The 21,453-nt window shown below is 40.9% G+C and overlaps 1 protein-coding gene across 4 annotated transcripts in view; it reads right to left on the reverse strand.

Annotated features, from left to right (window-relative positions):
• Window positions 1-1,009: 1,009 nt before the first annotated feature.
• LRP8 (LDL receptor related protein 8) overlaps window positions 1,010-21,453 on the reverse strand; it is a 318,719-nt gene continuing 298,275 nt past the window's right edge. For 2 of the 4 annotated variants that reach the window (XR_013262405.1, XR_013262403.1), the window contains 4 exons: window positions 19,646-19,714; window positions 16,770-16,948; window positions 9,775-14,587; window positions 1,010-7,926 (listed from right to left, as the gene is read on the reverse strand). Coding sequence is in view for 1 of the 4 variants with exons in the window: in XM_077453319.1 (XP_077309445.1) it covers window positions 7,888-7,926; window positions 16,770-16,948; window positions 19,646-19,714 (287 nt within the window). In the remaining 3 variants the exon portion in view is untranslated. The remainder of the gene's footprint in view (window positions 7,927-9,774; window positions 14,588-16,769; window positions 16,949-19,645; window positions 19,715-21,453) is intronic. The other 2 variants (XR_013262404.1, XM_077453319.1) reach the window with 2 other exon arrangements.

The raw sequence follows: 21,453 nt of genomic DNA on the forward strand, positions 1-21,453 counted from the left end.
AGGAGGGCTAGTGAAAGGGGCAGCTGCAGCCAGGTGGGCTGTCAGTGCCTGAAGATGTGGGTGCTGGGATCAGTAGCCACAGGAATGTAGCTGAGCACTGGACTTTTTATTTTTTTTTACACACCAAAGGGGCCAATGGTTCCTGCCTGTAAAAAGGCCCTTGTAACACGTGCGGGTCAGAAACACGCACGATTATGCACAAATTCCTAATCTGCACATATGTAAACCTAGCTGTAGAGGAGAGATTATAACAGATAAACAGGTACAACTTATGTGGAGGGGGTATTTATTTCATCTCTGTGTATTACCTGAGGCCAGTCACTGTTAGGAATGGTATCATTACTGGTTTCACCTGCTGGTGGCAATGTTACGCTCAGCACCAAAGGGTGCATTTCTGGTGGCCACCAGCGGGTGTCTCCCTGCCAAGACTACCAACCAGCTATCAAGCACACCTGTTGTGGGTCTGCTGGTCTATATAAGCCCACCCTTAACCAAGGCTCAAATGCTTCAGAATTCCATCTGTTAGCCTTGTCCCTGCCTGAACCTGCTTTTCTTCTGGATTCCGTTCCATGCACCCTGTCCTTGAGACCTGTTCCCTGTACCTGCCACCTTCTCCCATTACAGTCTGTTTCCTCATACCTGGCTTCTGTTCCCCTTTTGCTTTTGTCCCTGCCTGGGTTATTTATGCTCGTTTCCTGTGCTTATAAATCTATATTTATTAGTTAGTTGTTTTTGGGGTTTTTCTGCATCTAGCACTTATTACTTGTTTATAGTTTGCTGTTTGGTTTGCACGTGTGTCTATCTTAAATAAACATACTTTTTTCACTTACTTGTTTGTTCTGGATTCCTTGATGCAGCCCAACGATCTGATCACCTGTATTGGATGTCTGTGTATGGCATCCCCTGACAGTCACCTCAGTGGGTATAGGTTTTATTTAGAATTTTGACCAGAGTGTACGGATAACCTTAAATCAGTGCAGGGAACTAAAACACAATTACAACACAAGCGTAGGGTAGAAAAAGTTTATTTTGTCTATGTAGAAACAGGTCAGAATTGTACAACAAGTTAAAAATATGGGTTAAGACATGGTATTTATATACAGATGCCTTTCCTAAACCTTAACACCTTAAACCATGGCTCATGCCAGGCCAACAGCCAGACCTCAAGGCCAATACCACCTAAAACTATTATTTCAGATGTGCATTGTTGGCTGTCAAGTTGAAATTTCCCTACATATGATGAATGATGAGATATCCCTACGTATAAGCCCAACTCCCACATTTGAGGATGTGACACTCCCCTGCTTTATTATCTATAATTAAGAAAAAGCAAGAATTTGCAGAAGAGTGGCACCTTGCGGGAATGGGAGTGGGAGCAGACACCAAAACACAAAGGGGACATCCCAACACTTCTGTCATTTTTTTCACTGTAGAAGTGAAATTTCAGTTTGAGTGGAACTGCCCTATAATGCAGACCTAAAGTTCATTGCTTCCCCTTTTGCCACTCCTATCAAAAAATAAGTTACGGTGTTGAACACTTTCTCATTTGCTGGAGCTGGTACCATCATCAGGGTCTGTCCTGAGGATGCTTATTGTTTATCCTGTTCTGTGCCAGGGCTGAGAGCAGGTTTGTTTGAGAGTTCCTTTGCTTCAAAATGGACCTGCTCTTCAGCTGGGGTGCAGAACCACAAATTTTAGAGAATAAGTGGCTAGAGGGAACCAAACCAAGTCCACTTATTTTTCATGGGAGTAGCAATGATAAAAGTTGGACCTAAAGTTAATGGTTTCACTTTATATCCACTTTAGTTTACATTCCAGGCTGCAAAGTGCAGCAACCCACAACAACCAGGTATAAGCCATCTAGGAGTATGACTATATGTCTAGTCATGTTGCCATGGGTTACTGTACATCATTACTCCGTGAAAGAAAACCTTCCATTGTCTTAATGCCAAGAGTAAAAGTTTATGTCATGAGCCAAAGTTCAGGCTAACAGTATATATATATTTATAGCATAAAAAAAGAACATAAAACACAAATCTGATTTAAGAAATTCAACCCTTATTTAAAAAATATGAACAGCTTTGGTTGATCTGTATCTATGTTGGTTAGATTTAATGTAAAGTGCCCTTATACAATGCTAGGCCAGCCTGCAATGCATCCACTCACAGACTTGCATGATGTGCGCTGTGTGTACCTATATATACATACATATACACACACGCACACAGTCACACACACACAAACGTAGATAAATATACATACGCCAACATGCAGTAGTTGGAATTATATCTGTGCTCTGAGTTACGTAAAGGAGTTTGACATCAACCACATCTTACGTTCTACAATTAGAAAAGGTTCGGCCATTTCATAGCCATCAACATACAGTTAGCAAAGGTTCGGCCATTTTGTCCTGACTCACTGAAACCTGTACTGCAAACTATGAACATCCAACTGACTGGAAAAAGTCAGATCGACTTGTGAGCAGCAAGATTTTTAAGAGTGTCTACTGGAAGAAGACATAAAACATTCTTGTTTATTTCTGCCCTGAGCTCAGTCACCAGATGCACCATGTTGACCAGGCCTACTGGAAGGTCTATGAGGGTACAATGGGCCAAGATAACCCATCTTCTGGTTTTTACATACATATGGCTTTTAGGAACGGTTACCAGCAAAGGATGTCAAGCACAAACCATTGTGGCAACTACCAGGACTGAAACGCTCAGGAGGTGGTGGTGGAGATAAACCCTGATCACAATATACAAATGGCAATGTGATATGAAGAGCAGACATTTGTTGCAGCAGAAACACCTACAGACAACATATACTAAACCCCCCCCCCGATTTATGGGGGTTGTAACAGGCTGAATACATCATTAAGATTTCACCTGACATTGGGCATTTATATAATGGCTTAAGCAAAAGGGTAGTTTATCAATGCCCTGGTGGAAACAGGAAATGGTGTCAACTTGCTGTGTTCCCTATCGTGTCTTACATTGTAGGTTAATGAGTTCAAATCCAAACTCTACTGCAGCAAAAAGTTGTCTGTACTAAGGATTTGTATATCTGAATATTTAAACTATATCTTTGTTAAAAGTACAAAAACAAGCAGGCTGAGTCAAGGTAAAGTGCATAATCCCCCATGGAGTGCATAGGGTACAGAAGCAGCAGCACTAACAAAAACAAAGTCCTACAGCATTCATCATGAAAGAGTATGAGAGGACCTAAAATTCGACATTCACACGCAGAACAGGGATGTTCTAAGGTATGGACCAAACTCAGTTCAGCCAGAATCTGAGCCGTTGGCTCAATTAACTGCGGCCGTGGAATTCCCCACAGCTACATGTAACAAAAGGGTGGTAGCATCATTGAGCATATCTGGACAATGACCTTGACCAAATACTGTGTGCCCATATTAGGTCAATAATGTCAGCAGCAACCCCACCCATTTATTATGTGGGGTGGGGAATTCCATATTTGCAGCTGATTGGGCCAGTGCCCTACTATCATATGACTGTATCCCATGGGATTGGCTTGAACCTTAGCTCATGCTTCAATGTAGACCACACAAGGAGGTCCACTATGTGAAGGTATTTGAATGCATGGCTAAACTTGGCTAAGAATAACCTGAATGTTGATCTTTTTTGATATTCAATGCAGTTTCCCATCATGTCTACATGTATATTATATACTACATGTATATGTGGTATTTTAGGACCTCCTATGCTCTCTCATGATTGGATGATGCAGGGATTTGTTTTAGTTATGACTGGTTGTTGGTGATTCTGTTGGACTATTTAAAGAGGTTGTAAATCCACTTTTGAAAAAAAAAAAAAAAAAAAACTAACACCACAAAGGCATAATGAGCTAATATGCATAGCATACTAGCTCATTATGTAATATTCACCTGAGATCGAAGCCCTCGCTGAGGTGCCGTATACAGCACCGGCTGGTGACATCACTCCTGGGGGTTAATTCCGGGTATCGCGGCTCCGGCGCTGTGACTGGCTGGAGACGCGATGACATCACTCCCACACATGCGCTTGGGAGCCACCGGTAACGGCACAGTCTAACATACATGCCGTTGCTTCAGTTTGTGTCAGTGTGCATGTGCCGATGACGTCAGCACATGCAAATACAGGGCAGGTTTAGGCGATATCCTGGGTAGCTACAGGTAAGCCTTATGATAGGCTTACCTGTAGCAAAAAGTGGTCTGTAAGGGTTTACAACAACTTTAAAGGGTGATTTAGGGCTGCTGCTTTTAAACTTCATGCTTATAAAAGAGCATTTTTGAAGGTTTGTTCAGTATTATATAGGGGATTATGCACTCGTGCTGCTGTCTGCTTGTTTTGCACTTAATTATATGAACTGAACATTGTGGTATACAGGTCCTCAGTGCAAATGATTTTTTATTAAACTGGAGAATTGTTTGCCCAATTTATGCCATTGGGCTATGGGTTTTATGCACAAGGCAGTTGGGATGAAGTGGATTGGAGTGCGCTTCAGTATAGGATACATTCAAAATTAAAAACAGAATGAAGAGACTGCATGGAGTCTGGTCTATAGTGTCTCACTTCATTCCAGAGTCTGCAGTGTCTTTCTGAAGCCTTTTTTCCCACATGAATCTAGTACAATTTCATTATTACTGCCTGCATAAACAATACCAGGATATCAGTCCTATGATTGAAGTCTGGAGGTCTATGTACGCAGTGATAAAGGTCTACTGATAAAAACATAAACCGTTAGGAAACAGAATGTTCAAAGTAGTTGAAATACTACTGCTTATTTTGATGTGTCCTCCAAACCAAACTGCATAAAACAGACCTGAGTAAAACCCAAGAAAATGTGAAAACTTCCCAAAAATGGTGGCCAATTGGTATGTTTTATGGTGGCCAATGCTTGTGTTTTATGTTGGCTTACTATTCTAGCACTGACTTTCAGTATAATGTTTTACATCACTAAAAAAGGCCTCGCATTGGTAAAGCAGATGATACAGTGATGAATGAGTTCCAGGCTCGGAGTTACCCATAGTAATCAGGTTATCCTTGGGTCTGTCCTGCAATCAAAAAAGTTAATATGAATGGTTGCTAAGGACTAGAGGTTTTCTTACACACACTTAAATAGGAACCATAATAGCCAGATGATGGTACAGACATAACCTCCAAAATCAGCATTATCAAGTGTCTGTTAAACAGCAGTCTCCAATGGAAAGTGATCATTAGGAGATCTGCAGCCAATTTCAAGTATAATCACAACTCTCAAACCAGACATCCACTCCCTCAAAACTACATATTACAATTTATGACCCTTTTAGGTGTCCCTGTTTAATCCACAAATATTAAACTATCTACTCAAATATCTCCAATAAGGTTTTCAATGTCAGTCCATCCAAAACAGATCTCTCTCAGGTGTAATACCCACCAGCTTCTTAGATTGCTCATGGACACTGGAGGGGAGATCTCAGCACCGGAGTTCCCAGCCCACCTGTTTGACTTTTGTGAGTGATTCTCTAGTTCTCTGATCTTTCATCATGGTAAATGCTATGCTACATTGATTTGGACACAAATGGGGATCCTTAAAAAAAAAAAAAAGCAGCCAAGGGTTCTTATCTTACATTTAGTGGTGTAAAATTCAAGCATCTTTGCTTAATGTCTCGTATGTCTTCCACTCTGGGCTACATTTCACCCCGTATGACCTATCCATCTCCTGTCCAATGTAACTGCCATGTCACTGAAGTCAAGTTATCCATATAGATGAGCATCTGAGGAATTGGTGGAAGATTTGACTTGACACATTTTTCTGCTTTGAGAATACGGATGCCAAATCTTTCATGTTTGGCATGACAGTGTAATTACTACTGGTATTACTGTAATCAATACTATCACTATAATACGAAATGTAGCATTTGTAGGTACCGGTAGTATAAACTTCAGTCTGAAGTTTAGGAGTTAGGCTCATAATTAAAGTTAAAGGCTAAGGTCACCTTTTGCACCATGTTACATCCATATTTAGGCCTCCATGACACTTGGCAGGGGGTTTTCTCCCCCACAGCCACTGTCACATATAAAAAAGAATGAACTGCACTCCTGTGATCCACAGGAGAAGAACAGCCAAACAAGCTTTGGTTGTACTTCTCCTTTAAAGCTGGCACAGATGCGCAGGGCTCTGCCTGAATGGATGGATCTGTGAATGAATGAACTTCAAGTCCCGTCTGCCATTGCGCCAGATGGACCTGTAGTTTTCAATGGATTGAGAGTGCAGTAATCGGCACACTATTAAACCATTGAATCTTCCTCCAGTTCTCCAACTAACAGCCCATACAGAGGTACACTGATCTTGGGTGCAATGCTTTGCAGGCTCGTGTAAAAAAATATTATAACTGCACATTATTTCCCTGCAAAAACATAAATTTTTTTTTTTCAAAAGTGAACCTAGAATTTAAAAGGTCAAGGGCTTAGGACTTATATTGAGTTTAAGAGACTGTGACTATGAATTTCTAGGTTGGGATACATAACTTTGTTGCATTGTTAAGTAAATAACACATGCAGTAAAAAATATACATGCAATAAAATCCGGGTGCAGAATTTTTGACACTAAAACTCCTGCCCTGAAAAGAGCCGAGTTCATGTTTAAAACCCAAATGCTAACATAAATACCATGACTGGTGTCTGGGCTACGTCTGTAGCAACACCACCACTGTGTATTGCTCCCTGATGCAGGACCTATTGGCTCCTCGCTTATGAAGGACTGTATCTAAGTCCATGGTGCTTCAGGGGTTAGCATGGTCATTTTGCCATGCTTGAGACTCCTTGGCAAGAAGGGAGAAGAGAAGAATCTCTTGCTGGTCGATCTCCCCACTGGTATCCCTGAGAAATAGGCCAGTGTTCATTCATCCCACCATAACTGATAACTCAGCTTTGGATACACTGACATGTCAAACCTCAATCGTCTTTGCTAATTACGACTCACAAATTTACGAGTTAAATCCTTGGCTCACGAGATTATATATAAATGTATTCCTTTTACTTTTGTTTCATTCACAACTCTGCTCTAAATATTTTCTCTGCTTTAGCTATGTCACTTTTTCATTTGCTGGATTATAATCTTCACATTATTCTGGACACAGGCTGAGAAAGGTAATCTAGATTGAAACAGTAGCAAGAAAATGCCCTTCGACTGTAACAAAACAGGTGGACCTAGGCAGAAGGCGAGTTCTACTGCAAACATATAAACCCAGATCATACAAAAAATAAATACTCTCACCCTTTGTATTTACAGTGTGCACCTCCCTTCCCTCCCTGATGGCCCCAAACACACCCAGGTTAATAAATATCCTACAAAAAAAAGAAAATTCTAAAGTTTCCTCATTAATTTAATGCATATGTTGATGGAGAACCACAAAGTTTTGTTATGTACAAAAAAAGAAAAAAAAAAAACTTCTATAAATATAATATTTTAAAACGGTAGGTTGTGCCAGAAGTTGGCTATATACAGAGAGCGAGAAGGGCATGCCTCGGGTGAAGATCAAGTAAAAATCTGTATAAAAGATTATACATAGAAACCCTTACATCCTTTGGATGTTTGAAACTTTACATTTTTGTGGTTGTCCATCAGCAAAATAAATAAAGAAAGGGTCTGGGCTGTTTGTAGAGTGTGCGTTTTTGTTTTCCGTTGCCTGGGCCTGCGGAATCTTGTCGTCCCGTGTCAGGCGAGAGCTGCGACTCGTGACAAATGTTGTGTGGTCCCATGTTGGTAGCGGAGCTGTTGGGTCTCGTGGAATGTCATGTAGTATAGTATCCTTGACGTGTTTCCAGCTGGGAGACATAAAACCAGTGATGGCTTCTGTCGTGTTCCGTGTGTAGAAGAGGCTGTCATACCGCGATTCTGTGTTCAAGGCAAGCCGTCATCTTCCAAGCTCAATGCCACTCGCTGCAAAAACAAGAATGAGAATATGAAGTGAGGATGATGGGGGCAGAGGAGTCAGGAGGTATAGAACAAAGGACTTCTCAGCCACATTTCAGCATCCAGGAAAGGATTCTCCGATCCATCAGTAGCACAGCTGGTGTCTCTTCCTGCTCTCCTACAACTGACAACCGTGACTGTCACAGACATTATGGTTGCTAATCTCTGCTTATTAATTCATTGCATTGTTTGAATGTCACCTACAAAATATGGCTCTATTAGTATTATGGATACTGGCCTATATAGCACCAATACATAGAGCAAAAAGCCCAGGGAAATGGGGCACCCCTGCCTGGTACCTAGTTTGAGTGAAAAGGAAGGGGACAAAGTTCAGTTCATACGGATGTGAGCGGTGAGGGTCCGATACAATAAATCGCTTCCGAATTTTTATTCTGTAGCATGGAAATTTTTTGTAACCTGTTCAATTTCTACATGCAACTAGCAAGCAAAAAAAGAGACAGTTTATCGTCCCATTTTCGGATCATGTGTACAGGACATTAGTCTGTAGGGTTCAATATTGAGTTGGCCACACCCTTTGCAGCTATAACACCTTCAACTCTTCTGGGAAGGCTGTCCACAATTTTTAGGAGTGTCTATGGGAACGTTTGACCAATCTCCCAGAAGCGCATTTGTGAGCTCAGGCACTGATGTTGGACCAGAAGGCCTGGCTCGCAGTCTCCGCTCAAATTTATCCCAAAGGTGATCTATCGGATTGAGGTCAGGACTCTGCAGACCAGTCAAGATCCTCCACTCCAAACTTGCTCATCATTTCTTTATGAACCTTGCTTTGTGCACTGGTACGCAGTCATGTTGGAACAGGAAGAAGCCATCTCCAAACTGTTCCCACAAACTTGGGAGCATGAAATTGTCTTAGTATGATGACACCTTAAGAGTTCCCTTCACTGGAACTAACGGGCCAAGCCCAACCCCTGAAAAAAAAAAAACACACCATAATCTCCCCTCTACCAAATGTTTTGGACCAGTGCACAAAGCAAGGCACGTATAGGCCCTCACATCAGGATATTTACAGCTCGCTTACCAGGAGGTGCAGTTTTACCTTTCAGCATTCTCAGGTATTCTGCAATTCAGAGAAGAACTGCACAGGGCTGATAATACTGCTTGGGCACAGAAAGCTGCTCACTGGAGTTGTGTCAGGTTGAACAGGTCTTTGTTTTGCCCAGAAATATAACTTTTTTGGGGCAAATGTTTGGATAGAGTGGTGAGGGGTTAAAACCATTTTTTATTGCTGAATATGTCCCTATTGGGAAGATTCACGCTTTCCAACTGTCCTGATAACCAGTGTCATCAGAAACAAAAGCAAAGCTAAATCCAAAATTTTGCATTGCTGCCAGAACAAGAAAAAAGGGAAAATCTACAAATGTTGACACCTGCTCCTGTGACAACTGTCTAGGAGGGGACTTTCCTCACATTTGAATGATATCCTCATTTCCTTTTGAGTGGAAAAAACCTTGCACCAATGCCTAATGATAGTGATCATTTAAGCTGCTCCCCAAATTGTTTGTAGGAGACCTACTGTGCAGTAAATGGGAAGTGATGATAGGGGGCGCTGTGACTGCTAATTAGATATATTCTTACATCTATAAATTTGTGAACAGATGCCAAAATACATATCAACTTAAATATACAGAAGCTTAAATATACATACCACTGTGAATATTATAAATGAAAAAAGTCAATATTCATCTGTGATTATTAAAAAAAAATGAAAACGTGGTTGGTAAATCAATGTGTAGATATCCTCCACCGCTTGCATAAATCCAACACCCAAAGTGCTCTTGTAAAATATCTGCTCACCAAACAGCCATGAACACTTCACCCAAAAAGGTGGTCAGAATTCGCTTGTGCTGCTACCCTGCAGCTTGGTGTGGTATCTCAGACTGTCCAGCACTAAGTTCTCCTCTCCCCCACAGCGGGTGACATGAGTTGAGAAAAAGAAAGTGGACCCAAATAGCGTAATATTGCTTGGTTTATTAAAACAACAAAATGGTAAAAACAAAATGCCTGCTTACATTGCTAAGGGCCCATGTCCCGGCATTATAAGGTATGGTATTGCGTATGTGGTTGGATGGAGCCGCGCTGAGCCCTGCTCACGCTGGGATTGGCGTGAGTTGCACCACCGCTGGAGATGGAACTGGGAGCTGGGACCCTGAAATGATGTGACCGGAAAGGCGTCTCGGCGTAGGTTTTGTATCGCTACGTCATGAGAAAGCGTACCGGTCACTGGGCAGGAAGCTCTAAATAGCCTGAAGCTGGATTGCAATTGGAAGAGATGGCAATCTCCCACCCCTTGCAATCTTACAGGCTGAACCCAGCTATTGATGTTTACTATAACGGCATGACGTATCACTCTGCATAAAATGTAAAAATGGAAACGTGACGTGTTCTATACAAAATGTTAAAAAATGGTACAATCAATATTTCATGATTATGCTAGAAACCACAAATAAAATAAAAATGTATTGCTATTAACAGCCATTTACTCCATGATGAGCAATCAGTATACTAAAATGGGGAACCTGAAAATATAAAAATCTCTAAGAGAATTCTAATTTGTACCAAATTATTAAAGTGGGAATGTCTCCAAAATACAGGGGTTCAATCATTAGTTAAAACACAGTTTAGGTCTAAATCAATGTTCATACCGGCTGGCTGTAATGTGTCCAGCCGATATATCTATTTCGTTTCATTCTGTGACACCGCCTCTCCAATGCTGTGAAATTTTGTCTATTCCATAAAATGTAAGTAACTTGGGTCTTGAGTGTGATGTGTTTTGAAGTGTCTGGACATGCTGTGTTTTGGGAAACCATTTTTATATTGGTAATATGCTCATTGATTCTGGTACGCAACCTGCGTGTGGTCCTGCCCACATACACCATGGGACATGGGCATTCCAACACATAAGTAACATATGCCGAATCACAAGTAATCAGAGGCTGAATTTTGATATTCTCTCTGGGTAACTATTGAATGAAAACTTTTGTTTTTCTTTTTTCTTTCTTTTAATGGTGTTACATGCCTAGTACAATAATGAAAGCCTGTTCTATCTAGAAAGGTGCTAATCTTTTTAGGGGGATCTGGAATATTGGGTGCTATTTTATTTCTAAGCCCAGGGGCCCTCCTATAGATACATTTGGGTTTGTTTGGCAGGATCTTTTTAGGACCTCTGTCTTTAAGGAAAATAGACCAATGTGTTTTAAAAATTCTTTCCACTTCCTTATATAAACAGTGGAATCCAGTAATAAATGCTAGGTCACCCTGGAATGTATTTTTGGTGTTAGTAGTTAAAAGGGAATCTCTGTCCATGTTGCGCACCATATTTTGGCAGTGATTTAAGTCTATAGAACTGTATCCTTTTTCAATAAACCCATTTGTAATGACTTCTAATTGGATATTGTAAAATTCTTAGTTGTTTCCTCACCTGCATACACCAACTTTTGGGAATGGCTGTTAGCCACTATGGATGGTGACAGCTTTTGATAGGGACGTATCTGTTCCGATCTGTTACTTTAAAGTGCGTTTTGGTTTTGATTCGGTTGGATTTTTTCGTTAGGACTAGATCTAAATAGCCAATTGTTACGGAGTCGCAATTGGCTGTAAATTTAAGATCATAAGGGCTGGTATTACGCATGGTGAGGAATGACTCTAAACCAGCTTGGGGGCCCATCCATAATAAAATAATGTTGTCAATGTACCGTTTAAAAAATAGAAGACCCTTCCACTCTTTACTGTAAATATTCTCACGTTCCCATTTATTGAGCACTAAATTGGTTATGCTTGGAGCATAGCATCCCCCCCATAGCCAACCCCTTTATTTGGTTATAATATTGGTCATGAAACCAAAAAATGTTATTGCCCATAGCCATTTTTAACCCTTCAAGCAGAAATTCAATTTGTCTTTTAATGATGCTTGATTACGCAAAATCCATTTTGCCGCCTTGAGGCCATCCGATTGTTTAATATTACTATACAGAGATTTAATATCTACTGTTACCAATATGGTATTTTTTGGACTTTTATTTTTTGCAACATTTTAATTAATTCTCTGCTATCTTTGAGATGACTTCCCTTGTGTGACTAAGGGTTGTAAATAGATGTCCAAATATTCACCCACCCTAGAGTATAGGTAGTCAATCCCATTAATGATGAGGTGTCCTGGGGGATGATCCATGGATTTGTGTATTTTGGGAATTATATACATAACTGGTATTTTTGGGGTATGTGGGATGAGATATTTTGCCTCTTTTTTGTCTAATATTTTTTTCTCCAACCCCTTTTTTACCCAGTCGGAAAGTTCCATTTATAATTTACCTGTAGGATTCGATTTAAGTTTTTATATGTAGTAATATCGGCTAATTGTCTGTGCTCCTCTTTGTTGTAATCTTCTTTGCTTACTACTACTAATCCCCCCCTTTATCTGCAGGTCTAACTACAATCCGCTTGTTGTCCTCTAATCTTTTAATTCCTTCCCATATATGTTGATTTTCTTTGCATGTCTTTATATATATATATTTTGTTACATCATCTTGGATGATATTTTTAAATACCCCAATATAATGATGAGTACCTTTTTTTGGGATTGAACACCGATTTGTTTTTAAGGCCGCTATGTAAAAATTCACCAGCTAGTGGATCTGATGGAGGGATGGTGGGTTTCCATGAATAATGTTTTTTTAATATTTATCTTTCTTGCATATTCTTCTAAACCTACAAAAACCTAAAACTTATCAAGGTTCTTGTCTGGTGCAAATTTTAAACCTTGAGTTAGGACTTCCATTTCCCCCTCCAAGAACTGGATCCCTGCTAAATTGAATATTTCCTGCATTTAATTGTCTCAGTTTCTTTTTCTTTCCCCTATCTCCTCCATTCCCTCTCTTTCTATGTGGTCTTTGTGGTAATTTTGGGGTGGGATCCTGTAAGGTTTTTTTCCATCCCCATCCTTCCCCCCTTGATTGTAATAATTGTGATGGGGTGGTGGTCTACCCTTAAAGTTGCCCCATATCCACCTCTGGGGGCCTATTGCGCCCATTATCATAGTACCCATTATACTCAGGTGTTCTATTCCCTAATGGTGCATACCTATTATGGGAAGGGACCGAATACTGGGAAGTGCGTGGTTGGGGTTTTTGGCTTGGTTTTTGGGTTTATTGGGCGGTTTGTCTTATTTTTTTGTATTTGAGTTGTTTATCAAATGTGCCATAATAGCTCTTATTTCAATTTCCCTTTCCACTGAGGATTTTCTAGACCTTGGGTTATTAATATCTTCCTGCCATTTATAAACGTTATTTCCATTAAAGTCTTTAAGGTCCCTTTGGTATTTCTTCAGCTTTCTTTAATTTCTCCATTATATTTAGATAAATAATTTTGTAATTTAGTAGCTCCTTCCTGGTAACCCTTAGTACCCATGAATGGTACAATTTTTATCTTGAGTTCAGCTATTTTAGATTCCAACATATTTTTTGCTTTTCTTCTTCTAATCATAAGCTGCACGAGCTTCTGTTCACATCCATTAAAAAACTGGTACCATTCATCTAGTAAACTTAGATCCTCTACTTCATCGTTGGGACTAACATCCCATCTCAATCTCCTTGGAGTGAGATTTTTCTGCAGATATTTTTATATCTGCAGTGATGCGATATTCCACCATAATCTGTTCCGCTTTTCCATATCATGTTGTAGCTGCTGAAAACCCCTGTCCAAATCTATGTTTGGGTTGGGTTTTGCTGAATGAACTCCTAAATTGATATTCCTTTCTTTCATGAAATTAAAAACATCCATGGCTGCTCAGGTAAATAATCTGAACGTGAGTGTATTCAAATCTTAATCAGTGAGTGGAAAAAACCTTGCGCCAATGCCCGATAGCGAGAATTTAAGCAGTGCAGTAAATGTGAAGTGATGATAGGGGGCGCTGTGACCACTTATTAGATATAATTCCTACATCTATAAATTTGTAAACAGATACCAAAATACATATCAACTTAAATATACAGAAACTTAAATATGCATAACACTGTCAATAGTATAAAATTACAAAAGTCCATATTCACCTGCGATTGTTCAAAAAATGAAAATGTGGTCGGCAAATCAATATTTGTAGATATCCTCCACCGCTTGCAAACATTCAACAGCACTTAAAGTGCTCTTGTAAAATATCTGCTAAAACAGCCATGACCTCTTTACCCAAAAAGAAGGCCAGAATTCACTTGTGCTTCTACCTTGCAGCTCGGTGTGGTATCTCAGACTGTCCAACACTATGTTCTCCTCTACCCCACAGTGGGTGACATGAGTTGAGAAAAAGAAAGTGGACCCAAATAGCGTAATATTGCTTGGTTTATTAAAACAACAAATGGTAAAAACAAACTGCCTGCTTACATTGCAGTGTCTGTGTCCCGGCACTAGATGGTATTGCTTATGTGGTAGGATGGAGATCGGCATGCGTTCCACCACCACTGGAGATAGAACCGGAAGCTGGGACCCGGAAATGATGTGACCGGAAGGCGCCTCGACGTATGTTTTGTATCGCTACGTCATCAGGAAGTGTTCTGGTCACTGGGCAGGAAGCTCTAAATAGCCTGAAGCTGGATTTCAATTGGCAGAGATGGCAATCCTGCTGGACATGATATTGCCATATGGTGGGTGGTTATTATATCAATAATACCGAATAACTTCAAGTGATATTAAAGGCAATTAAAAAAAAACATATAAACGTACCTGCTTACCTGGCCTGCCCCGATCCTCCTCTTCTCAGGTTCCCCACCGTCGTTCCTCTCCCTTCCCTCTTGCCCCCGAGCAAGCAGCTTGCTATGGGGCATCCAAGCAGGCTCTCTCTCGAGCCGATACTCTGCTTGTCCATTCACAAAGCCCCAGCTTGGCTCCACCCCCTCTATCTCCTCATTGGCTCACTGGCTATGATTGACAACAGGAGCCAATGGCTCCGCTGCAGTCTCAGCCAATTAGGAGGGAGAGAACCTGGAGAGCGGAGGCTCTCATGCACATCGCTGGATCACAATGGGGCTCAGGTAAGTATTAGGGGGGTCTGCTGTACACTATAACCGCTTGCCGACCAGCTGCCTTCATTATACTGCGCCCACTGCATCACGGGGGTGCCGATGCTCGTGACTGGTGGTCGCAATGACCACTGGCCACAAGCGATCGTGGGCACGAGAGGCAGAACAGGGACTTCTGTGTGTAAACACACAAATCCCTGTTCTGTTCTGTGAGAGACAGTTCGGGAGTTCCTAATAGCTAGGAATCAAGATCTGTAATTACCTCTAGGTCAGTCCCCTCCCCCCCAGTTAGAAACACAATAAAAAAAAAAAAAATGGCCTGGTCATTCAGCAGCCAAATCTTCCGGGGCTGAAGTGGATAATATGCCAGAAGATTAACTGGCTTCTATCCAAACTGACATTACTGTGTGTGAGTCTGGTAGACACATTAGATTTTGGGGGCAGAACTGATGTGACAACTTCAATGATTTCTGTATAAGCGCTGCATTTATTGATCGCGTTATGCAGATGACCAATATAAAATATAAAATGAAGCATCCGTAGCTAGAAAAGATTGCTTCTATGACTTAGCTGATTGCATGCAAACAATTTTGTTTCTACATGAAAAAAACATTTCTTTCTGGTGGAAGATTTCTGCTACCAATGCTATGTGCAGATTTCTTCTGCTACAAAACATTCAGTGTTTTCAGCTCATCACACCTACACCACAAGACTATGTTAAGTAAACTAATCTATGCAATGGCCGAAAAAGATAAACTACTAACCAAATGCAAGGATTCATCAAATCTATGAAGTACTAATGTTGTATAGAAACTCTGGCTGTGCTTAAACCCACTCCATCTACCTTTATTTCAGTTCTTGTTATCTCCTGTAGCATGAATCCTGAAATGTTAAGTGGGACAGCAATCGTAAAAGGTTTTCCTATGTAACATTTGTTTTAGCTCTAATTATATTGTGCAAAGTAATTGGTACATTACAAGTTGACCAACACGAATAGGAGGATCTGTCATTATTCATTTTGTGGAATTATAGACTAATATAAACCAAATTTGTAAAAATGACACCTCTAAGCCCTTGTACACACGGTTGGACATTCAGATGGAAAATGTCCAATCGGACCGTGTTGTCGGATGATCCAATCGTGTTTGGGCTTCATCAGACTTTTTCCGTCGGAATGTCCGACCAACGAAGTTTGAGAGCTGGATATAAAAATTTTCCGACAACATGATCCGATCGGACTTTGTCCGATCGTTTGTAGAGAATTCTGATCGGACAAAGTGCCACGCATGCTCAGATCAAATTCCTAGACCAAAGCTATTGGCTAATAGCCTGAACGTAGTCCCGTCGTAACTAAATAACGTCATAATTTTCCGAACGATCGGATTTTCCGACAACTTTGTCGGACCGTGTGTATGCAACACCAGTTTCGGATCAAAATCCGTCGGACAAAATTGACAGATTTTGTTGTCGGAATGTCCGACCGCGTGTACAAGGGCTTAGACCAGTGGTCATCAACTCCTGTCCTCAGGGCCCACTAACAGGCCAGGTTTGCAAGATAACTGAAATACATCACAGGTGATATAGTTTGCTGCTCAGCGATTGCAGTATTCTAGTCTGCATCTCCCCAAGGTAATACATAAAACCTGACCTGTTAGTGGGCCCTGAGGACAGGTTTGATAACCACTGTCTTAGACAACAGGAACACGGGTCATGTCTCTTAAAACTGAAAGCCACAATAGTCCTGTTGCCTTCAAAATTGTGTGTCTGCAGCAACCAAATACTCACAGCTGGGTAGACATGGCCAATCTGCATTGTTCGGCCAATGTGAATCTCCTCTTCTTCCTCCTCCTCCTCTTCAGTAGTTTTCCGATAGACAGGATTATCAAAGTTCATACTCTTCGTATTCTTTCGTTTCCAGTTCCTCCAGATGAGATAACCCGACAGGCACAGGAGAGCGAGGACCGCTATGGAAAAACATTGATAGAGTGAAAGATAGAAGTGCATTGCTAGGAAGCCACATCAGAAACAAAGCAGAGCTACAGAAAACTCAGCAGTAGGTCTGTTACCTGTGGATTTCCCCAAAAATTTAATAGAAGGGATTTATATGGAGCCAAAATCACACAGGAACGCGGTTTAGGAAATGCGCACGGAATGTGGGTTTCCTGCACAGTGCTCTTGTGTGAACAAGCCCTTGATAGACAAACAACCAAAAGACACCAGCTTTAGTAATGTAAACCAAGGAAAATATGCAAGGACTCTCACAGGAGACAGGCCAACCATGAATAATTTAATCGGAGAAGGGTATCTATTTGCATAAATATTGTACAAATGATACACTATAATGCTTTATTGTATGGGTAGCACAGTGGCAAAGTGGTTAGCACTCCTGCCTCGCAGAACCAGGGTCATCGGTCTAAATCATGGCACTACCTGCCTGAAGTTTGCATGTTTTCCCTGTGTCTGGTGTGGGTTTCCTTTGGGTATTCCGGTTTCTTCTCACACTCCAATAGACATGCTGGTAAGTCAATAGGCTCTTATCTAAATTGGCCACAGTATATTTATACATGAATGGGACATAGGGACCTTAGAGTGTAAGCTCCTTGAGGGCAGGGACTGATGTAAATGCACAATATATATGTAAAGCGCTGCATAAATTGATGGCACTATATAAATAAGTGTATTAAATAATAAATAAAATAAATATTGCTAATTTAAATGAGTCCACCCAATTATAATCTGTGAACTGTCATCTGTTCACATCACAACTGTACAATTGTATTTCTCTTGTGTTTATGTTTATTTATGTTTAAAAATGTCACCTAACTGTGAAAAAAAACCAAAAAAAAAAACCATAAACTAGTCAACCCAAATGAAAAAAACAGCCCAGGAATTTTTAACAAATCTTGCCTGCAAAATCTTGAATCTAGAATGCAGAAAGGCATATGAGTTACCTTTGGAATGGTTCTGCACATTTTGATAAACAAGGAGATAAAGTTATTTTCTACTTTGATAGGAATAGAAATAGAAATGCATAATGGCATGCCGTGCCTTTTATCTAATAGTAGTCACGTTTTTTTTCTGTAATGTTGTTGTTTGGAAATAGAACACGGCGCCAGCTAAGTGTAGCATAAATAAATATTTTATTGGTACTAAACAGCCAAGTGTCTGGGTGGGCCTGTTGCTATGGTAACATGTTTTGGTGCTCTATTGGATTCTTTGTCAAACCAATTGCTAGATTAGGGGTAGGCAACCCCCGGCACTGGTGCCGCAAGCGGCACGGGAGGCCTCTGTTGCCAGCAATCGACTCCCTCCCCATCAGCAGAGCAGCACAGGGAAGTGTCAGCGAGACACTAATGCATTCCAATTTCAGAATTCCCTACACCGCACCTGCACTGCCCCACACATTGTAAAACATGGGAAAGAGGACTCTTGGTTGCCACTACCAATCACAGAAAGAAGGGATTTCACTGTGATTGAGGAAAGCCACAATCAGGTGACAGTTTGTTGAGCTTCTGGGAACTTTGTTGAAATCCTTCCTGAACCTTTGTGTCACTTACTACTGAACCCCGACACTCTGTGTCCCTTTAACCTCCCTGGTGGTATGATTATTTCAGATTTTTGGTGCTGAAAGCGGTGCCATTATTTTGCATGGAAATTTGGCGTTTTATATTGTAGGCCTGTAATTCATAGGAATAACTCACTTAAATCTGTCCAAACCAGAGTTTAGCAGACATCCCAGGTATGATAAAGATTGAAAAACTAAATCATAAATTATAATATAATAAAGAACTATAAATAATTATACCAAATAATAATATAATAATAAAAATGATTCAATAATGTAATCAAATCAAAAACACTGAAATTTGCTCAGTTGCAGAATTGTCGCCTTCATTACTTTTCAGTATTTGATGACGGATCTCCCCACAAATCACTATCCCTCAATTCTGCAAGTGATTCTAATTTATTATCGCTGTTTTCTGATGTAAAGGAACGGTTTTGGTTGCTATGGACAATCTCCAGTTTCCAGGCAGAAAACTGTTTTTATAATATAAAACTACATGCAGGGCACTGGGATGACCACTAGGGACAAAAGGGATGTGAAATAATTTCATATAGTAATGTAATCTGTAAGATTACATTATACTGTATGTAATGTGTGTGATTCACTTTTTTAATTTGGTGCTGTTCTCCATCCCCGTGTGTTGCAACGCTCGCAGGGAACGGAGCCTGACTCCGTGATGAATCAAGCAGAAGACGAGCCGCTCACACTGCAGGGTGACATCGCTGGATCCAGGGAACAAGGTAAGTAAGCTCTTCCTGGATCCTGCAATGCGATCCCGAGTCTGGCTCGGGGGTTTCCACTTTTGGTTCTGAAATTCCACTCCGAGCCAGACTCGGGAATACCGCCAGGGAGGTTAAGCCACAGCCAGTATTCAGAACAATGAAAATCACACACAACCACTTTTTCTCTGCTGCGCGGCCCAACTTATGATCCTGCACACAGGCCCACTGCTCTCCCAGGACATATAGAAAGGGTTGACCTCTTCAGTGAGGACATAGAGGGAAAAAAAGGTGGAGGATTGATAACCATTCCATACTTCAAAACCAAAAAGTGTCACAGCTGCCCATTTCAAACATTTCACAGAGGGATTACTCACCAAGAGGCACAGCTACACCAATCACTGCTGCCGTCAGTGTAGACCTGAGATCAGAATCTGCATTTCCATCTACAAGAGAAAAAAGAATTCCATGTAGTGATTAATGTCAAGGATAACTGAGGGAATATCAAGAGCAACCTCGGCAATGTTCAGTGAAAAATGATCAGTGACCACAATAATTCCATAATGCCAAAAAAATGGACTGACCATTACCAAAGGACTTTGATTAGTCCTTATTATCAAACTGTCTCCCTAAAGTCTCCTTGCCCGATATTTTTCCTCCTTTTTATTCACCCTTTGGAGGGCTAACATTAAAGAATACAGAGCACTTCAGGACAAAGTGACAATCTGATAACCCGCTCCCCCAGCAAGGTATACTTACCCATCTGAGCTACCTCAACGCCTTCCATACGGAGATTCCACACTGGGTACAAATGGGCAAAACCCAGGTTCACTTTAGGCTCTCCTAACACCCTCCAGTACCAGTGACAGTGCACATATCAAACACTTCTAGCAGGAACCCAGATTGTTAGATGTAATTATGTGCTAATATTTCAGACCCAGCATCTTGATCCCTTAAAAAAAGTCACTATTATGATGAAACGTTTTGGGCAGCAATAGCTAATTTGAAAGCATATTGAACTCCGCCACACATTTTTTGCTTTTCGGCCCCCAGCAGGTTATGCCATAATGTGCTAGTATGAACAGCATATTATGGCAGAATTAGCTGTCAAATGGAGCCATCCAGTGATGCACTGTTCCGCTCTCAGGTGCTTCTTTGTTCAATCTTCCTTCTGGGTCCACGCTTTCCAGCCACTTGAATAGCCGGGCCGCTATGATGTCACCGCCACATGCATGCTTGTAAATGTCACTTCTTCATGGCCCAGAGCACGTAATGGCACATAATGTAAATACAGACTGAGCTGCAGCCAGCCAGACATTAACACTATCAGGACAGTGGGTCTTATAGGGTTTCTTTTGTTATAAAAACCCTGCTTGTTGGCAGTTTTTTTTTTACAAAAATGACTTTAATAACGCTTCATCTGCTTAGACTGTTGATAGTGTTTTACATGTGCTCAATAAAGAGCATATTTTTATATCTTCAAAAAAAAAAAAAAAGCACAAATCAAGGTCCAGAAAGACATGGATGAGCGAGTTTGGGGTGGAGGAACTTGACTGGACTCAATCCGATAGAACACATTTGGGATAAATTAGAGCAGAGACTGCAAGCAAGGCCTTCTCGTCCACATCAATGCCTGACCTCACAAATGCGTTTCTGGGAAAATGGCCAAACATTCCCATAGACACTCCTAAACCTTGTGGACAGCCTTCTCAGAAGAGTCAAAGCTGTTTATAGCTGCAGAGGGTGAGCCAACTCAATATTGAACCCTAGTCTACTTGGATTTAAACTGTTAGGGATATATTACCCATTAGCTGCAGCTATGTTAAAAGATAAGTTCACCTTTATTAATATGTTACACCTGTATTTAGGGTTTAACATGTAACATGTTACTAAAGCACCTGCTCGTACCCCCCCCCCAATTATACATCCTGACCACAGGTGGGGGATCCTCTCCCCACATTCACTGTCACAATTTAAAAGCAGTGCAGCTGTGCTTCACCCACCCAGCCACACCATTCATTCATAGAGATCTGTGAATGCACGAATTACAAAGTCCTGTCTCGCACCTCGGCAGATGGTGTGTAGTTCTCAATTAACTTCAAACACTAAGAAAAAAAAATGAGGCACATTTTGTAGCTGCAAAAATTAGCATTTTTTTTTTTAAAGTGAACTTCTTCTTTATAAA

This window comes from Lithobates pipiens, unplaced genomic scaffold (genome assembly GCF_037356315.1).
Source record: "Lithobates pipiens isolate NorthernLeopardFrog02 unplaced genomic scaffold, aLitPip1_a1.2 Scaffold_23, whole genome shotgun sequence".
Taxonomy (NCBI): domain Eukaryota; kingdom Metazoa; phylum Chordata; class Amphibia; order Anura; family Ranidae; genus Lithobates; species Lithobates pipiens.